At 42.6% G+C, this 20,997-nt stretch overlaps 1 protein-coding gene across 1 annotated transcript in view; it reads right to left on the reverse strand.

Moving 5' to 3' along the window:
- Positions 1 to 19,976, reverse strand: part of RHOQ (ras homolog family member Q) — a 44,077-nt gene extending 24,101 nt beyond the window's left edge. The window contains exons 1-2 of the mRNA XM_001375576.4: positions 19,173 to 19,976; positions 18,378 to 18,436 (exon numbers count right to left, since the gene is read on the reverse strand). Coding sequence (XP_001375613.1) covers positions 18,378 to 18,436; positions 19,173 to 19,314 — 201 coding nt within the window. The 5' untranslated portion in view covers positions 19,315 to 19,976. The remainder of the gene's footprint in view (positions 1 to 18,377; positions 18,437 to 19,172) is intronic.
- Positions 19,977 to 20,997: the final 1,021 nt, after the last annotated feature.

Here is a 20,997-nt window from a genome sequence, read left to right on the forward strand (position 1 = left end):
CTCAGAACCAATGCACAGCATCGATTCTAAAACAGAAGGTAAGAAGGGTTTTTAAAGAAAAAAGTGAATTAAAGAGAGTTTAAGTGATTTGGCTGAGACACCTAATGATCCAAGGCCATTATGGGACTCGAAATCAGTTGGGCCTTTTGACTTTTAGGGACGAAGCTTCATTTATTCATAGTCTTGGGGAAAGGGATGATCTAGGTTCTAGATCTAGGCTAAAAATACAGTTTACTCTGATTTCAGTAGGTGTGTGTATTTAGATGGACCAAGTAATAAAAATATCCAAAAGATATCCAAACACCACTTTGTAAAATGTAAAACTTTTAAAAATGGCCCTTTCTTTGCAGAGGCTAATAGGATCTGAGAAATGGAAATCACCAATGGAAAACATGTGTCTTTGTGACAGCCATAAAGAATATTAGAAATGCTTAGGTGAAGTATGCACAAAACCCTGACTTGGGCATTTCAAACAATGCCACAAGCAATTTCCTAGGCATCCTGTACATGCCTGTGGCTTCCCTGTAAAGTATAATTGGACACATATTTAAATCATCATTCTTTGTGCTCCAAGGTGACTCAGCGAGTGTCTGGGCCAGACTTCCCACCATAAAGTCGCCGGCTGGGGAGACGTGTGACATTTGCTGAACCAAATTTGATGCACACTGGAAGGGAATCACACAGAAACCCAAGTGACACCGCAGGAGCTCTGGCAGCTAATGAGGAAGGAATTATCAGGAGAAAAGCACTATTTGACAGGGCTATCTTTTTGCCAAGTGCATCCGATGTAGATTCTCCTAAATAAATCCTCCCGAGTCCTTACGGCAGAGTAAGGGCAGATTTTATTATCTCTGTGGATCCCAAACCACATATGCCATGGCAAAGGCTTCTCTCTCTAACCCCAGGGTTTTCTCCGTGAACCTAAAGGACTGAAATACAGAACATGACAATTTCATAATGAAAATGACAAACAACCTAAAGGGCAGTGGAGACACACGTGGGGTGTGTAAGCACACTGTTGAATGCTGCCAGTGACTATTTGCACAGTAGAAATAAAGTGGAAGATTTCACTGGATATACATAGGACCAGAAAATGAGGTGGATACTGGGGGCTCAGTGAGAAAAAACAAATGGTACTCTTCACATTCCAACCACAGAACACAAGGACGCTGATGGCGCAATGAGTCGTTCTTCCAAAGGGGATGTATTTGGACACACCAGTGAGAGTGATACAAAGTTTTCATCTATAGAGTTATTAGGCGGAGCCAGAACTAGCTTGGACTGGTGGGCAGTGGAAGACTCAAATACTCCTTAAGGCGAACCTTGTATCCAACAGCAACCCCCCATTGCTGGGAAGAGCTGGGTGGCCCCAGGAGATTGAGTGCTGGGTCTGGAGTCAAGAAGATCTGAGTTCCAATCTGGCCTTAGACACTATCTCTCTGATCCGGGAGCAAGTCACTTACTCTCTATTTTCCTCATTTTTCTCATTTGTAAAAGAGGGATAATAAAAAGCACCCTCCCTCCCAGGGTTATGAGAATCAAATGAGTTAATAATTATAAAGCACTCAGTACAGAATCTGGCTTATGGTAGGCACTCTATAAATGCTAAGTTATTCGTCATCATCATTCTGATCATCTTCACATCCTCTGTGGTTAGCTCAGACGCCGTTATCGGGCCAGACCCCAGCAGAGACACAGATCGGCCCTCGTCCTAGAGTGGCCATGTCCACAGCTTGCCTATCCCTGCTGCCAATCCCCTCATCGTCATTTCTGCCTCGCTGCCTGCTTTTACCACCAGGGCCAGTTCTCTTACATCCTTTTAAAAGCCTCTGCCTTGTTTCTCCATGAACGTCCTCCTGTGAGGCCTCGTCACCCAGCCATACACACAGCACAGGCCACCCCTGAATACGAAGAATCCACACTCCCGTCCCCTAAGTGGTTATCCAGACTTTAAGGGAAGAATGCCAGCAAGAAGGGGCTCTCCCAAGACCTTCCCACCACCTTCCTGCCGTGCTAATGCAACGATTACAAGAATGCTGCTCCTTTTCCTCGAGGAGCTCGCTGTCAATCAAACCGAAAGGCACTCATGGAGCACCTACGTGCTAGGAAAACAGAGGCATATCAGACATTATCTACCATGGACCAGATGACAAGATGTGCTAAGATCCGATTTTTTCCCCCTTTTTTTAAAACCTTCACCTTCTGCCTTGGAACCAATTCCAAGGCAGAAGAGTGGTAAGAACTAAGCAATGGGGGTCAAGTGACTTGCCCAGGGTCACACAGCTGGGAAGTGTCTGAGGCAAGATTTGAACCCAGGACCTCCCATCTCTAGACCCAGTTCTCAATCCACTGAGCTACCCAGCTGCCCCCCTTTTTTTTTGCTTTCTTGAGCCCAGCACGTAATCAGGAAGCCCGCTAGTCTTCATGTAAAGTAACACAGAAACCCAGCCACAACAGGTTGAGTCGGAACCTGATTTGAGATACTGAATTACTTTTACCTTAAATGATTTCCAAACCAACAGACCAATCAATGTCCAACAAGGAGTCCAGACACTAAACACTATAGGAGTCCAAAGGAGGCAGATCACCTCTATGTGGGACGGTCAAGTTCCCATAAAAAGAGAGAGACATGAAAATGAAAATAAAAAATGAAACACTGAAACGTGGATAGGATTTGGGTGTAATGAAGGGGCGGGTAGGCATTCTGGGTCTGGGAGGAACATCCTGAACAGAAGAGACATGGCGGAGCACGATGGACTCGGGAATGACATGAAGATGCTATTCTCTTCCCTGGACGGAGTCCTAGAGGCTCAATAAACAGGTCAGGGAGGACCTTCCTTCCTATATAAGATTTCATGGGACACTGTAGCGACCACTTGCTATAATGTCTAATAGCATATTCTTTAGTTTCCATTCATCTACGACATGGAATGGCTTTAGCCCACATGATTTCAGACAAGAGTCAGGTCTTGGCTGTTGATTCTTAGAGTCTGGATTTGGGTAAATTGCTCATCTCCTCCTTCCTGGAGTATAGAGCTACTTGCCGTATATATAGAGATTGTATGAAATTCTCAGAATGCCTAAGCTGGGACCTGTCGTGTAAAACATAAATAAATATTCTGGTCATCCCAGAGTTTCAGTATTAGGTTATTATGTACCTGGAGCCAATGCTTTATTCATTTAGACCTAGAAACTTTTCTGTTAATGTGCTCTGTAAATTAAGAAATTAGTTCCATGGCCAAGGAAAGCAATGTATTAAAATAAAATTAAAAAAATTAAAATAACTATCACCAATTGAATTTTTTTAAAGAGCTTCAATAATATCCAGGTACTCTAGAACTTCTTTAAAAGAAAAATGGCAAAGATGGTCAGTAAGGAAGAAGCACAAAGTCACAATAAATTGATAATGTACCTTTCTTACTGATACTCTGCTAAATAACAAACTCATTATGCATCGCTACTGTTGGAGGGGCAGATGAAAGAAAGATGAAAAAAGAAAGACAGAAAGAAAGATGAAAGATTGGAATGTCCTCCACAGAGTTTCAGGCTACCTGGAGAAAGAAGATTCTCCAAAGAGAAAATTGGAGAATAATACAATACAACTGAATCAAGTGCCCGACACAAACTGTAAGCGATGGAGAAATTCAAAGGAGGGGGAAAAGGGAGAGGAGGGTCAGGGAGATGAAACAGTCCTTACACTGGCATTTAAGGAGAGAGAAGGTGCCATGCTTTCTCTAGACTGAAATTAGACCTGAAGAGCCTAAGAAAAGCCAAATGTAAAAGTAACCAAAGCATACATCTTCAGGAATGTGCTAGAGCAACTGTTAGACTTCCAGCCTTGAGAATCAGCCAATGCCACCAATCAGGGAATAAGTAAGAAAGGCAGTCCAAACTCCGGGGAAGAGAGATAATAAGTGCTCAGGTGCTCAAGACCAAGAAGACCCTGGAAGAAATAGAAGCCTGCAGCAGCGACCAAACAGGAGAGAGCTGACCAGAGTTCTGACTGAGGATACTGATGCCTGACCACGCTCTCAAAACAGAATCACCAAGGGGAGTTGGAACCTGGAATTGGGAGCCCAGAAGCAAACAAAGAATGGTTAGCACATCTTAGAGTCTGAGAAGGGGCGAGCTCAGCCCTGACATAAAAACCCAAGTCAGAAACAAGAGTGGGCAGAAGACAAGACAGAATCCTAAGAAGAAATACAGAGAATTAGCCAAGGGTAAAACCTCTGCAACTGAATAAAGAAGGTTCAGAAGGAAAAAACATGACTTAGTCATAAAAACTTCTTTCAAGAATGCATGGAAGAGATGAAAAAAGAGATAAAAATGGAATTATAGTAGAAATAAAAACACCAGAGGAAAGAATTGGAAGAAATAACTTAGAAGAGCAGATAGAAAACCTTGCCCAAATAAGATTCTCTTAATATCAGAATTGACCAAGCAGAACTTAATAACTATGAAATAACAAAAAATATTATGTCACATCAACAACAAACTTTTATTAAGCAGTGCTTGCTATATGCCAGGCAATTAAGTACTGGGAAAATGAATACAAGAAAAAAGAAAGATCCTGTACACAAAGTTCTTCTATTATAATGGGGAAGATAGCCCATAAGAAGAAGTTCAAAAGTGTATCAGAAGGGGAGGAAAAGAAGATATCCACTGAAGGGCATGGAAGTCCAGAGAATTAAGGACCTGTAAAGGGGCAGCTAGGTGGCTCAGTAGATAGAGAACTAAGCCTAGAGATGGCAAGTCCTGGGTTCAAATGTGGCCTCTGATACTTTCTAGCTATATGACCCTAGACAAGTCATTTAACCCCATTTACCTAGTTCTTACCACTCTTTTGCCTTACAACCAATCTAAGACAGAAGGTTTGGGATTTTTAAAAAATGACCCATATGTCCAAAAAAAAAAATATTCACAGCAGCCCTTTTTGTTACAGCAAAGAAGTAGAAACTAATCAATTGTGGAATGGCTAGACAAATTGTAGCAGGATCTTATTTTACAGGACCAACTATGTTCTAAGATATCCTTGCATAAAATAAGAAGTATTTCTTGTATGACTATACCTAGGCATTTTACAACTTTTCATAGCCTTATCAGCTCCCAGCATCACTACTCTCTGTACTCTGGGGCCATTGTGACAGCATCAATGAAACGATGAGAAGCACTGCTCTGATGAGGACATGACTTGTTACAAGCCAGAACTCTGGACAAAGACTGGTTTGGAAGCTAATGTTTGGTGCAAAACAATGTAATGACTCACCCAAAGGCTGTTGAGAGCAAAAGTGTGCATGATTGGATGAACTACTGTGATACTTTATGATGCCTGGGAAAATAGTGTGGATTTTGCATGTAATTGAACATTTTTATTTTATGTATTTTTCTGCCTTTGTTTTTTGATGGCCAATTGCTATACCTGAGCTCCTACTGTATGGCATGAATAATGGAATACTACTGCCTCATAAAGAGCTAGGAGAAACTTGTGAAGACCCCCCCCCCAAAAAAAAAATTCTTCCCTTATAACAAGTTAACATAGGGATGGGGATCAGACTTCAGATTTCACTGTGAAAGAGAACTCCTTCCCTTACATCTGTTCTTCTCAGAGGTTAAGTGATTTTTCCAGGGTCACACAATTAATATGTGTCAGAGGTAAGATTTGAACCTAAATTCTCCTGACTCCAAGGTGAGCACTCTCTACCCCTTGTTCCATGATGCCTCTATTAAACATCATCAAGCAAAACAAATCCGCATATTGGTTATACCTAAAAATATGTGTCTCATTTTGCATCTCTAGCCTTTAGCTTTCTGTTAAGAGGGGAAAACATTTCATAACTGGAGTTATGTTTGGTCATTGCATTGATCAGATTAAGTCTTTCAAAGTTATTTTTCTTTATAATATTCCAGTCATATAAATTATTCTTCTGATTCTTCTCCTCTGCTTTTGCATCAGTTCATGTCTTCATGGTTTCATATATAACCCTTACGTCCCCCCCCCCCATTCTATGTGGAAACATTCAGGATTATTGGTGTTTGCTAAATTCACAATAATATATATATTTTTTAAAAAAGTAACCAAAGAATTCAGAGCCATCCTTTCAACCACCTCAACACTCCCTATTCACTCCCCAGGACCAGGGAAAGAGTATTTCTTGAATAATAAGATAATCAAACCAAGCATTGTACCTGGAGCAGAACAGAGGTCTTTGAAAATTAATCTGTACTAAATAAGATTTTAATTGAGCTGGATGATCAGAATGAAATGCTCTTTCAAAACTTACAGCTCTTAGATAGGTGAGCTTTGAGTCCATTTATTTGTGAAGATTTTCTACATGGGAATGGCTCTAATAAAAAAAAGTAGAGTTGTGGTGGGGTGTTGAGACATTAACACAAAAAACAATTTATTCTCCCAAAATTTCCCAACTATAACTTGGGGAACTTCTGCATTACAAGTCCCTTTCTCACAACCCTGCTTGTGATCTTCTAGGTAAGTTCTACCCCTAAATGAGTCATCATCTCTGGCTTTTAGAAATAATTCTGGGCAAAACCAATTCAGTGTCACAAGAAGAAGTCCCTACACTCTCTAAGGCAGTAGTCTCAGACTACTAGGCTCCAACGGTAGGCATGAGGTGGCCAAAAAAAAAAAAAGCTAGATCACTTAATCAATCACCTAGAAATTCTTTGTGGGGCATAGGATGAAGTACTGATCGTCACAGGCCGTAGTATGTGATACTGATGCATTTGAAGATACATGTGGGATAAGATCAGAGTGTGTGTGTGGAAAGCTCTGCCACAGAAGTAGGCAGCTCTCTCTGGTTTTTATTAAAATGTCAGATTTCTCTTCCTCCTCCACACCACAGCTGAAACATTGGTATGGATAGTAGGAGAGACTTAATTTGTAAGTCATTCTACTTCCTTACCCCCCCCCCGCCCCCAAAAAGCCAAGATTGCAACAGGAAAATAACACTCATTGCCAGTGGGTTCCCTGTGGTGACTTTCAACTTTACCCTGAAAATAAAATAAAAAATAAAATAAAAAAAAGCTCTGGGAAGCCAACAGTAGCTGAGAGACGACACAGCAACAGGGAAAATGGCAGGAAGGAGGCTCCTTACTATCCAATCCAAGCCACATCTTGCTCCAGCCCTCTACCCCATTTTTTTCTGCAAAAACCAAAAAACAAACAAACAAGCAAACAAACAAAAACAAAAACAAAAACACAAAGTTGATGGTGAAATAGAACCCTCTCAAAGGGAGGGTATGGGAAGGCATACTCAGGCAAAGAAACACCAGCTCTTTAAGCCCACCAAGGGCTCTGAGGTCCTCACAAGTCCAAAAGTATGTATCCTGCTTTAAGTAAACAGGACACATGGAAATGCATACACACAAAGCATATTTGGAGTGATTCTTCACTTTACAAAAGCACTTACTTTAGAATTCCTTTAGGAAACGAGACTTCTCCCCCCAAACAAATACACTTAAAATAGAATCCAGTTTTTTAGAGTTTCACCTGCATATATTTCCAGTGATTTGTCCCAAGTGGAAGACAGCATGAAGCAATGGAAAGTGGGTTAGCTTGGAATCAGAGTACCTGCATCCTGATTTCAATTCTGCTCCTTCCTACCTGAATGACTCTAGGTAAATCATTTGATTTCTCTGGATTCCAGTTTCCTCATTTATAAAATTAAAGAATTGCATTATATCACCCTTCAAATCCCTTCAGGTTCTAAATCTACGAGCTTTTCAAAAGCAAGTTAACATAGAAATAAACAACATGTAAAATTTAAAAATAGCGTATTATTAGATATTTGATTTTGAGAACCCCAAATTTAAATACCAGAATTTAATCTAACAAACATAATGCTTGTTCTAACCTCAAATTACAAACCAAGCCTCCTTTACATGGTAGGGAGTTGGCAGGCCTGAAATTCAGGGCCCCCTCCATTCTCTTGCTAAAAGGAGACCTTATTTAAAAGGAGTTAAACATAGCAAACTACATAGAACTAGAACATCCCAAACATACTTTCTAATTACTAAGTTATCAGTGACTGGATGTTAATCTTTATAATTTAGTTTTCAACACTGTAGGCATTAACGATGATGTCAGGAATATAGAATCAACAACAAGAGTCTAGAGACTTATAAAACATCTAATTTTCCTACTCCTGTGGCCCTCCCTTCCTTTTCTCTGAATTTGAGGCCCAGCTCGAATCTCATTTCTCTCATGAAGCATTTAAGCCTTTACTGACTTTTCTACCTTTCTTTTCTCATGCGTGTTAGTTTTATGTAACCCAACTAGGTTCAAGGACACAAAATATTTCACTATAATAATATTAATAATATATTATCATATTTATAGATATAGTTTAATATTTGATATAATTTTACTGTTTTATACATTTATTATATATAAATATTTATATTTTATATAAAATTATACTATTATAATTATTATATAATATATAATTATATATTATTATATTATAATGTATAATAATATATATTTTACATAATATAGTATCATATAATGTTATTATATAATAACATTATATACTTATAATAATGCTTTGCACTTAAAATACATTTCTTTTTTTTCTCAATAAAACATATTTCTGAGTAGGAGTCTATAGGTTGCATCAGATTCCCAAAGGGATCCATGAGAGAGGATATTCCTTTCCAAACCAGGCCTGATGCTACATGACACTCTGGATGAGAAAACCCTTTAAGATCACATAATTTATGAAAATGACAGACAATATCAGGCTCGAATTACAGACTTCAAAGATAACTGATAACTACAAAGTAGGGCTGGCTCTAAGTGTTGGCAGAAAAAAAAACACAGAGAAAAGTTAAGGGAAACATGGATCACTCCTTTCAAGTATCTTGAGGGCAATTATTAAAAAACCAAGGCTTAGACTCTGGCTTATAGGATCCTGGAGCTGCAAGGGTCCTCAGAGACCAACTCCCTTATTTTAGAGATGAGGGAAACTGAGGACCTTGGGAGATTAAGTAAACACAAGAGTCCTAGGAGAAGTGGTACCCCTCAGACCACCGGTCTTGCTTCTAGTCCAGTCCTCTGAGGGAGCAAAGAGGGGCCAGCCATCCCACTTGCAGAGAACACAAATAATCCTAGCAGAATTAGTGGCACCCCAAAGGAAAGATGGGAAGACAGAAAGTAAAGGTTTAAAGAAATGACATTAAAAAGGAAGCACCAACAGCTGCTTTACCAAAATACCTAAGAACCACAGGACTTTCCCAATGACTTGAGGCTGAAATGACATTTTGCTGTCTCTTCCACTGGAAGGTGAGCTCCTTGAAAGTAGGAGCTGCTTTAGTTTTCTATAGGTTATTGCCAGCATTTAGGATAGCACTTAATAATGCTTCATTCATTCTTTCATGCAAATACCTCTGAGGAGGGTCGTAACAAAGACCTTAGTTAGCCACCAACCCCTCATCTTTTATTTAGCTTCTTAGTAGACCTTTAGACGGAGAGGTGAGACCACAGGTCCATTGATATAAGAGGACTAGGTAGGTAAATGGGTGCCTGGGGACCTGGGACTTGAAGTGGGAGAAAGGAAGTGGAAAGGTAGCCCTTCTCCCAATTCTGTGAAGGGCCCCCCAAACTAGGCACATTTAGCTGAACTAGGACTGTTGCCTCCTCCCAGAAGCCCTCCTGACTCCTGTTCCTCTCATGGCTCTTCTCTTTCTTCTACATTCCAGGCAGCTGCCTGCCTGACACTAAAATGGGAACAATGAAATGCTGAGGGCAAAAAAACAGTCATGCAAAATGAGCTCTAGACTAAGGGGGTCAGGAGCTCACAGAAAACTCAACTTTAGGGCCAAGAATGGGAATTTATTTAATTTTCAATTACCTTGTTTCTCCCTTTCCTCTCACTACAGTACCACTGCTCTACTTCTTTTGGTCATCAGCCCCAGCTGCCCAGCCATGCGTCCTTATAAGGATTTTGGAAACTGAGGGAAGGACCCTTTTTTTTTTGCAAAAGTTTTGCAAGCAGGAATTGTGTGTGTTTAATACTGGCAGAACTTGCTCCTCACCCACCATAAACACCTAATGAATTCTCTACTAGCTTACTCTAGAAACAAGAGATTTAAAGAACTATTGGGGAAAAGTAGTAGTCTCTCCCCAAATGCCCTTTAATGGATAAGCCACAGGGCTAATCCCAAGAGGACATCCTTCAAGTGCACTTCCCAGCCTCCCTCCAGTTCAGAAATCTCTTAGCCCATTCACTCCAAACGAAGTACCTCTGGTTCTGATCACCACAATTTCAAAAGCTTTTGGATTTCATTTGCAGGGTTGCCCCCTCCATTTATGTAGACAATGATCCTTGAAACACTTGGTAGAGATTCTCCATGAGTGCCTGGTACTAAGCCTCTATGGGATATCTAGATTTTATTATCTCTATTATCAAATATATTATATTTGAGATTTCCAGTAGGCAGCTGTAGGTGGAGTTTAAGAGAGAGGTTAGGGCTGGATAAGTAGATTTGAATATCACCAGCCTATAGATGATAATTGAATCCATGGGATTGATGAGATCACCTAATGAAATGAAAACTAAATCTGTCCTTCAGTGACAGTTAGGCAGTTCATCTCCATGCCCTGCTCAAAATTTTCTAAGGTAAAATGTGCCAGAACTTGTACTGGCCAGTGAGAGTTCAGAATAACCTACAAAGCATGATGAGGATGCTAGTAAAAGTCACCAACCAAACTTTAAGAAAGCCACAGTTAAAGTGAGAAGGTCAAGAGAAGGGTTGAAATGTTCAAGTGGGAACACTCATTCATATTATATTATATTATATTATATTATATTATATTATATTATATTATATTATATTATATTATATTATATTATATTATATTATATTCCATTTTTTCTATCAACTCTACTCTCTCCCTTGCCTACTGGCTACTTCCCTATTGCCTAGGAATGCATCCATCTGCCCTCCATCCTCAAAAAATCCTCACTTGATTCCTCCATCCCTACTAGCTATCCCTCCATATCTTTTCTCCCATTTGTGGCTAAATTTTTGGAGAAGCTGTCTATGCTCAGTGCCTGCACTTTTCCTCTCACTTTCTTTACTCTCTCTAGTTTGGCTTCTGGTTTCTTTATTCAACAGACATTGCTCTCTCCAAATTTATCAACAATCTTTCAATCACCAATTTATCTTGCCCATATCTTGCTTGAATATAGTCATGTTCATGTTGTGGGCTCCTTGAGAGTAAGGACTGTCTTTTATCTTTCTTTATTACCCCAGTCCTCCAGCACAGTGCCTAGTACATAGTAGATGTTTAATAAATGCTGCATTATAAGCAGACAGAATCAAATTTTCCTCTTTATCATTTGATCATGGGCAAACTAAAACTAAAGTCTACAAACAAGAATATCAATACCAGAAATAAAGAATTGTTGGGCAAAACTAAAGTCTAAGAACAAGAATATCAATACTAGAAATAAAGAATTGTTCATCCAAGCAAGAGATACTAGAATGAGATTGTTGTTCCTTAAAGATGGGACAGGAATAGGTTTTGAGAACAAATGAAGTAAACTTGGATCCAAATTTTAGCTCTACCACTCAATAGCTTCATGACTTTTGGTTTATCATCTTTCTCTGAGCCCTCATTAAAGTAAGAGGTAAAATATATGATTTGTAGCTCCTTCCAGCTAAAAATTCTATCATCTTATGATCCCAGAATGAATATAAGCAGCTCCAAAAACAGTTTCAATAGATTCAGAGGGTCAGTGATGGGAGAATTAGGGTTTAAGGGAAATGTTGCCGAACATTTAAAAAAACTGCTATTGGGGAAAAGTCATAGTCTCTCCCCAAATGCCCTTTAATGGATAAGCCACAGGTCTAATCCCAAGAGGACATCCTTCAAGTGTGCTTCCCAGCCTCCCTCCAGTTCGGAAATATCTTAGCCCATTCACTCCAAATGAAGTACCTCTAAGGTCCCTTCCAGCTCTAAATCTGGGATCCGATGAATAAACCTTTTAGATTATCTGCTGAAGTTCAGAAGGGGGAATTCCAAGGTTACTTCAGGCTAGAGGTTCCCTCTCTGGTTAGAGGAAGTAGCTTCCTCCGTGGTAAGGCTTGGGCCATCCTTAGGTCTTTCCTAGCTCTCACAGCTGCTGAGCTATTTTCTGATGACTAAACCCTCAAATGTCATTTTAAAAGCAACCTCTATTGACATCTGAGAACTCTTAAGAGATTGTGTGTGTGCACACAAGCACGTGCAGAGAGACAGACATTTAATACTGTCAGGATGGCTGCACACACAAAAGTACATACTACATGGCATGCATGATGGACAGACATGCAAGTTCCCAATCTACATATTGGAAGGAAAACAAAAGATTTGGGACTCCCATGATTCCCCAACCCAAAACACTAATCCTCATGATTCCATGTATTTATTCTTAGACCAAGGCTGAATTGAGCTTCTCTCCCATTTGAGCGCATATCAGATTCCACATCTATTCCTAGGATTAAGGGACTAGAAAGGAGCCCCAGCCATGGAGCAGCCTGTCAGCTCCTGATCAGCTCATCACGCAGCAGGACGGAGCAGGAGCCTGGCAAGGAGGTCAATGTTACGCCTCCTAGTCCTTTTCCTGAACTTTCATGCAAACGTCCAGCCACAGGAGGAAAAGGACAACTTTGTGTCTTCTCCAAAGTGACCCAGTCTTGTCTAGACAACTGGGCCATCCTTGGGTCTTTTCTAGCTCCCACAGCTGCTGAGCAGAAAGCATGGAGCGTAAGGCTGGCGTGAAGAGCCCTCTGGCTTGTCACAAGATCATAATGAGAAATGTCTCTAGTTTTATTATACCACCTTACAATTTTGTTACATCTTTGTCCATATGGGAGGAAGTTGTCTTTGAAAGCATTGACAAAAAAAAAAAGAACAAATAAATATCTCAGGGGCTTCACCAATGAGTTCTGGCCAACTCTGTTTTCTACATTAGTGAGGTTCAGCAGTGAAGTCTTAGGTTGAAAAGTGAGAGATTTGGGTTCTAGCTCTGACTTTATACCACTAATTCACTGTTTAGAGAATCAGACCTTTCATAAAGCGAGGTAATAATGTCTGTCTTAAGGGAGAATCAATTAATATTATAGATAGAAATGCCTTACAATTTTAAAGTATGTTTACATCAGTATTTCAAAAGATCTGAGAATTCCTAATCTCTTTTAATTCTAGTGCCTTCCCTATGTTGCTTATCTCTCATTTATCCCATATATATCTTGGTTGTATACACTTTTTTTTCGTGTTGTCCCCCATATGAGCCCCTTGAGGGCAGAATCTGTCTCTTGCCCTTCTTTGTATACCCAGGTTTGGCATTTAGTTGGGCATTTAATAAATGCTCATTGACTTGACTTGGAGAAGGCCAATAGTCTCTCTACAACTAAATCTGTTGTCTTCATGAGTTGCTATACAAAAACAAAACAAAACAAAACAAAAATCACTCGGTGAGCTTCTCAGAACTTGGCCAGTCTACTTCTTGGATCACAGAGTCAAGTCACCGGGCTCCAATGTGGAGTCTTTCCAGCTTGGAAGGACCTGCCCGAGCTTGTGATCTTCTGGCACAGCCTTTGAGAAGACAGGGTCACCTCTGTGCCCCAGGGATGAGAGGACTTGAATAGAGGAGGCTCCTCCTGTTGTGTGTATACATCCCTGACACAGGAGTGGTGGCAGGCTCTCCTTCCTCACATCCTATCTCAACAGCCTGAAAGTACGGCCAACTGACTCTATAACTGCCTTCTTTCCCATTTCCAGAGTGGTCAAAGGAAAGGATGCTCTTATGAAGCAGGAGATCATCGGATACAAGCCCCATCAGCTGGGGAGAAGCACCGACTCTATCCGGTAACATTCACTACCATTTGGAACAATCAGAGGGTGACACACCAGATCTTCCTTGCTTTGGAAACTGGTTGGCTGTGGTGCCCATTGCAAATTACCCAGCCCTCCCATCCCCCTGCATCGTTCCTGAAATATACCATCCTAACGTGAAATAAACGATCCAGTTTAAGGGGGTAATAATATTTAAATACGAATAACACCTTCATGATTTAGATCACTTAAGGTAATCGACTTGGAACAGCAAGAGCTTTGCCTGGAGCCATCACCTGGCACATAAAGCAACTATGTAGACTATTCATTCCTTATGTTCTTAAACATATCTCACGCTTCCTACTTCCTTCCTCCTAGTCAGCCCTAAGTAACCCTGTTCACCATTGGTAGGTAAGGATGTAATGAAGAATTACGTGCTAGTTCAGGACCTTAAACGCAACTGACAGATTAACACAGGAAAAACACCCCAGAAATTAAAGCGCGAGCCACTAAAAGACAAAATCTGCAGTGTAGGTAGGATGGACTAAGAGAATCTGGACCGTCTGCTATTTGCTCTTTTTTATACATTGCAATTCACATCTCTGTGCCTTTGCATAGGCTGGATGTCCCCCCTTCCCCCTTCCCTTTTTCAGGTCTACCCAAATCTCCAGCTCTCAAGGCTAAGCTAACGAGCCACCTCCTAAAACAGGTTTTCTTGGTTCTCTAGATTGTTGTATCCACCTTCTCCCCTCCAAAATTTTTTAAATTTTGCATTGATTGTGAAAATATTGTTTATCTGTGAACACATCATCTCCTTCTGGTAGAATGTGAGCCCCCTGAAGGCAGAGACTGCTTCCTTTCTGCCCCTATATCCCCAGCCCAATGTCTGCCATATTCTGTTGTTGTTACTGTTGAGTTTTTTTAGTCATGTTCAACTCTTCCTGACTCCATTTGGGGTTTTCTGGACAAAAAGGCTGGGATGGTTTGCCATTTCCTTTTCCAGTTTCTTTTACAGATTAGGAAACTGAGGCAAATGGGGTTAACTGACTTGCCCCTGGGTCACATCGCTAGTCAGTGCTAAGCTCTGATTCCAGGTGGGCACTCTACCCACTCTACCACCTAGCTGCCCATGTCTGACAGACACATGCTTAATAAATGCTTGTTAAATTGAATAGGAGAAAAAATTACTGGAAGTGACTCTTTGAGATAGACACTCCAAAGACATATAAGGAAGGGAAGTTGGGTAGCATAGAAGACAGGGTACCAGCCAGAAGCTGGGAGGACCTAGATTCAAATTTGGCCTCAGATATTTCCTAGCTGTGTGACCCTGAGCACTTAACTTGACTCCAATTGCTTATAGCCCTTACCACTCTTCTATTTTGGAATTTATACTAAGAAAGAGAGAGTTTTAAAAAAGATATATATGTGTGTGTGTCCGTGTCCTCTCTATACATAATTATTATATATAATACAATATATTAATATATCAGTTAGTATATAAATATATTACATGTAAATTTATATATTTCTGTATTAATTTCTATATACATATAACACACTGTTTCTATATTAATTTCTATATAAACATAGGTTATACTTATGTTAATTTATATAATACATATTTCTACATTAAGTTATAAATATATTTATGCTAATTTATATGAGTAAGATAAATATTAATTTATATATAAATATGTTATAATATATAATTATAAATGAAAATGGAGAGTCAGAGAGAGAGATATAAAGAGGATAAAACAAACCAAACACAAAATTTAGAACTCTAAGGAATTAAAACCAATCTGAAAACTGAGGGGCACCAAAATAAGGTTAATGAGTGCTCATCTTTCTATGGCTCTCTGAATGTTTTCAGTGCATGTTCCTCCCAACAGCCCTGTTAATTGGGATTATAAGTTTTATCCTTGTTTTCTGTGTAAGCAAATTGAATTTCTGAGAAGGTAAAGTGACTAGTCTATGGTCAGACAGCTATTGTGTGTCTGAAGCCAAATTTAACCCTGAGGCTCCTGCCTCCAAGTCCCAAACTCTATCCCCTAAAATTATCACATCCCCCAAACTGAGCTGGACTTGCCCTGCATAACTCCAGGGAACCATCCACAGAGGACCCAGACCTCTAGTAGCACACTGGTGCAACCCAGAAAGTTGTTCTTTGATACCTAAACACAACAGGGATGTCATGGTATATTTGGGTAACAAGTCTGGAACTGTTCCAAATGAGTTCCCACCTGATTCACTTCTATGGTGGAGGTGCCTCCCTATTTTAAGACACTCTATCATCATTAGTCAGCCTCCCTGCCCCCAGCAGACTCCAGACCACCATCCCCTTTGCCTTATTCTGCCATTCTGATAAAGAATGGCTAAATGCTTTCAATCTGCTGATAATCCTACTTCAGGGGGCACAGACCAAAGAGTTAATATTTCTATGAATCAGTGTCCAGTCAGGCTCATCAAGAAGAATAATTTGTTATCTTAAGAAGACCTAATGCTCCAGTAACAAAGGGAGAACCTCTGACTTAAGCAAAATGATCAAGTTTGGTCATAAAAGCATACAAAGAATTCTAAATGATCCAGTCTGATGGTGGTTGTTTCCTCCTGGGCACAAAGACTTGTATGTTTTTAAGCCAGGATGGCATTAAAAAATCCCTATTATCTCCAAGCGAATGATCAAAAGTTGATTGCATACATAAAATAAATCACAGAATTTCATCAATTTAGAGATGAAAAGCAGCTTAGAGACTCTTTGTAAACAAATCCAAAAGAGGTTTACTAACTCAAATAACTAGTTTGCCATCATCCATGTGATAGGATCACATGTAGTTTCAAAAATTCCAATGGGGTGTGCCAATGGCAAAGAAGGAGAGTTTAGAAAAGTCAAATCCACAGATGATGGAAAAATTATAAACCGGCTCGGAGACGTAGCATGGACAGAAAGCCAGCCTCGGAGTCAGAATGACTTGAACCAAAGTTGACTTCTGTCCTCACTCCGAATTTCTTACGCCAAGGAAATCATGGCATCACAGACCGAAACTCCAGAACACAAAAAACCAAACACCATTTCAAACGCAAATTTCAACATTATCTCCTTTAAAGCTTTATTTCATTGGAATCTGACTTCACTTAACTTCTTCCTTTCCCACAGCCTGAACCCCCATCTCCATCCCAGCCTCCAAAAAGGGCACAAAATAAGTAACCATTAAAGGTAGACAAATCAGAAGTGGCCTTAGATTAATGGAAGTTGACTATTTGGGGCAATTTTGTTTCAATTTGGGGGGGAGGGGAAGGAAAAGTCTCAATCATTACTTCTTGCCAGCAGTGTCTACATATACAGAAGCTCAAGCAACTTAAGAACGAGAAGCCAAAATAAACTAGTCCTGTTTCCAAAGTCATTTATTTTAATTAATTCAAATGGGGAAAAAAACAAAAAAAATTAAAAAAAAACACAGTCATCTTTTTTAAAGAATTGAACAAAATCTTTCCTAACTGGGACCCACAACTCTGGATCCAAATCTGTGAGCCACTCTCCCCAACCCTTCCTTCTCTGTGCTATTCACTCATCCTTCTCAACTTATCAGTCTTTCTAAGTAACTAAAGCCAAATGAGTCTCATGCCAGCCTCAGCCTGCAACACTTCACACAAAATCATCCTATTTCCCGAAGCAAGGGGGTGGCTGGGCAAGGAAGAGCTGGGGCTAGCTTCGGATCCCATTTCTGTATTTGAGGCTGAAGACCCTTCTGCAAACCCTTGGAAGAAGCTGCGGAAGTTATTCGTTTCTTCCTAGAGCCTTCTCAAAAAGAATCCAGACCAAGTCTCCTGGCCTGCTTCCCCCAGACATCTAGCTCCCTGCCTTCAGTTCCTTCCTGATTCATGCCTAAGCCGGCTCATTTTGCTTTTTGGCTTTTTCTGGTCTGTTTGTTTGTCTTTCTGATTTTCTGCAACATCACAGATTGCATTTTGGGGACTTGAGCCCCAGTGTGCAGTGATGTTGTCATAAACAAGCAGGACCAAATGCCTAACCATAATATTAGATGATGCCATTTCCCACCAATCAGGTCTTGCAGGCAGGGAGACCACTCGCCAATGAGGGACAAGACACTGGAAGGGAGAGAGACCTGGTCATCTGAAACTAAAAATAAGAACGCTTCACAATTGGCCCAGGCTACTTTGCAAGAGGAGTTGGGACAGACACACAAACACCACAGGCACACAAGTAAAAGCAGTACAGGCAAAAACTTTCACATGCAAAAAAAGTCCATTATTGCTGCCTTGCTGTGTTGCCCTTAAAAAAAAAAAGCTTTTCTGACTTGCCATTTGCTGGATTTAAAAAACAAAAACAGCCCAACCACCCAGAACCAGATAAGATCACTCTCCTTTCTCCCTCTGACCTAACTACCCCACCCCAACTCCATTTTTAAAAGATCAGCCGAAAAGATTGGGGTAGGGGTCCAGGGCCGGAGGTGGGGGTAGGGGAAGAGGTCCCCTGCGGGGGCTTATGGTTGTCAGGGTCCTCAGGGCCACTCACCTGACCAGCTGTGTCGTAGAGTCCCAAGAGATACTGCTTCCCACCCACGGTCACGCTGACTGCAAAAGGATAAATGAGGAGGGGGGGATCGGGAGATGGGAGAAAAGGGAGAAAGAAAGGAAGGAAGAAATACAAAAAATGACCTAAAGCCGTCACGCGTCTTCTTTTCCCAGTAAGGCTTCTCCCAACCTGACGGGGGTGTGTTGGGAAGGGAAGGGAAGGGATGGGATGGGAGAGCAAGGGGTGCCTATCCCCCACCTCAAGCATCTGAAAAGTGGGAGAAAACTCCGGCATGCTCTGTCCCCAACTGCTCGGCAATGACAGCCGGCTGGTTCCCTCCCCGCTAGCAAGTACCACTTCCCTGACCCTTCTCTTCTCTCTGAGGCAACCACCAAGGGGATATGGGGCAGACCGGAGGGGGTGCCTGGCACCTAGCAGAAGGTCAAGCTAGTCGGACAGTTTGGGGGAAGGACTTGGGAGCAGTAGGAGAGCTTGTCAACCCCGAGTAGGGAAAAGATGGGAGCTCGGGCTCAGATAAAAGGTTCTTAGGGTGCCCGAGAGCCTTAAGGACAGGAGGGACCCCGGGGAAAGGACGCAAGTGCCAGGAGAGGAGTTAAAGAGTTGGAAGTGGGAGTGGGGCGGGGGTGCAGGACACAAGGAGAGATGGAGAGAGGCTGGCCAACCTGGGAGGGGAGCTTGCCAAAGTTGTGCCAAAGTTGCCCAGCCCCAGAGAGTGGGCCGGGGGCGCCGGGCCCTTAGTCAGCAGTTCTGGCAACCGGGTCAGCGGGCTCTCACCTGCATAGTGGTCAAAGACAGTGGGGACGTACTCCTCGGGGAAGGCGTCGTTGGCGTAGCTCATGAGCAGGCACGTCTTGCCCACCGCCCCGTCGCCGACCACCACGCACTTCAGCATCAGCGCGCCGGGCCCGTGAGCCATGCTGCGCCCGGCCGGCCTCCAGGCATGGTCCCCCCGGAGCCCCCGCCCCGGCCCCCGGCTCAGCCCCAGCCCGCTTGGGGGCTCAGCTGCCGCCGCCTCGGCTCAGCACAGCAGGGGGAGCCCCCCAGCCCCATGCAGCGGCGGCCCCCGGGGGAGGGGGCGGCGGGCCCGGGGCGCTGCCGCCGCCGTGGCCGCTCCGGTCTCCACCCCCTCCTCTCCTCCTCCTTGGGCGCCGCCGCCGCCGCTGCCTCTGCTGCTGCCGCCGCCGCCGCCGCTGCCTCTGCGTCCCCGACCCCTCTACCTCCCCGCCCTCAACCTCTCCCGAGGATACAATGTATCATAAGACTGTCGGGTCTCCGGGGCAAACAGCAACTTTGGGGAGGAGAGGGGGCGGAGGAGGAGGCCGCTCTCCCCGCCCCCCCAGCCCTCTGGGCTCGGCCGCGGGAGGGAGGGGGAGTGGTGGGCGGTATAGAGGGGGAGAGGCTCTCCCAATAAGTGCGCTACCACTTTACTTTGAGGCCCTCCTCTCTCTCCCTCTTCTCTCGGCCACCGCCTCTCCCCTCTCTCTCTCTAGTTCTCCTCCCCACTCTTTCTCTCTTCCTCCCTCCTTCTCTCGCCCCCTCCCGAACCGGAGCTCCAGTCCTGCAAGCTCACCCTAGCTTGGCTCCCTGAAAGGGGAGGAGTGGGGGGGGGTGAGGAGAAGAGGAGGAGGAGGAGCCGAGGTGGAGGGAGGGGTGGGAGAGGTGGAGGAAGGAGGGGTTGGGGGGATAGCAGTAGAGCAGCCGAGGGCTCCTCGTGAAAGAGCCCGCTGTGCTCAGAAGCGTCCAAGGGTGTATCGTGCCTCGGAAAGACGGAAGTGTTTTAGCAACCAGGGCGACACAATAATAATTTGGGGGAGACGGAGATGGAAGGGGAAACATAACGATTTTTGAAAAATCCACCTGGTAGGTGGAATCTATTTTATCCGTCTCAGAATGTTATTTGGAGACTTGAAAGCAGGACGGAAAAGAGGTTAGGGAGTTTAAAAGCCCGAGCTGAAAGCCAAGGAGTCCTTGGCTCTATGGCAGCGCCCCTACTCAGTCTCACCCCGCGCCCAGACACACACACACACACACACACACACACACACACACGTACACACGTGTCTCTCCCTGTCTCTGTCTCTGTCTCTCTGTCTCTCGCTCTCTGCACCAGCAGGAAATCTTTTACAGCGCCTTCATTTAACAACAAAAACAAAAGCTATAAAAAGGAGACCAAGACCCTTATTTGGTCTTAAACGCCACAAGTTATCTGTCTGAAGACAGGGGGATGGATGAAAGGACCTACCAAAACCCCCTTCTGGCCGCTAGAGTCCGTGAAAGGTTACCTTTCTTGCAGACGGTTTTAAATGATGTCACTCCCCAGTTCAGGAGCGAATTGGACCTTAATTGATTCTACATTTTCTGAACCTATTTCCTGTCCGTGGCAGGGTTTGGTAACTTGGGTCTTGCTGGCTGGTCATTTTCTCATTTCTCAGGTCTTCTTTTAGAGAGGAAACGCATGACAAGTGTTATGAGCCTTGGCCACTAAGGGAGGTGACCACATTGTTCACTGGAAGGCTGAAATGAACTCAGTTTATCTGTTCATTTATTTGCTCACTCATGCATCACTTTGCCTAGGTTCTGAAGAGCCGCTGAAGTGTAA

This window comes from Monodelphis domestica, chromosome 1, assembly GCF_027887165.1.
Source record: "Monodelphis domestica isolate mMonDom1 chromosome 1, mMonDom1.pri, whole genome shotgun sequence".
NCBI lineage: Eukaryota > Metazoa > Chordata > Mammalia > Didelphimorphia > Didelphidae > Monodelphis > Monodelphis domestica.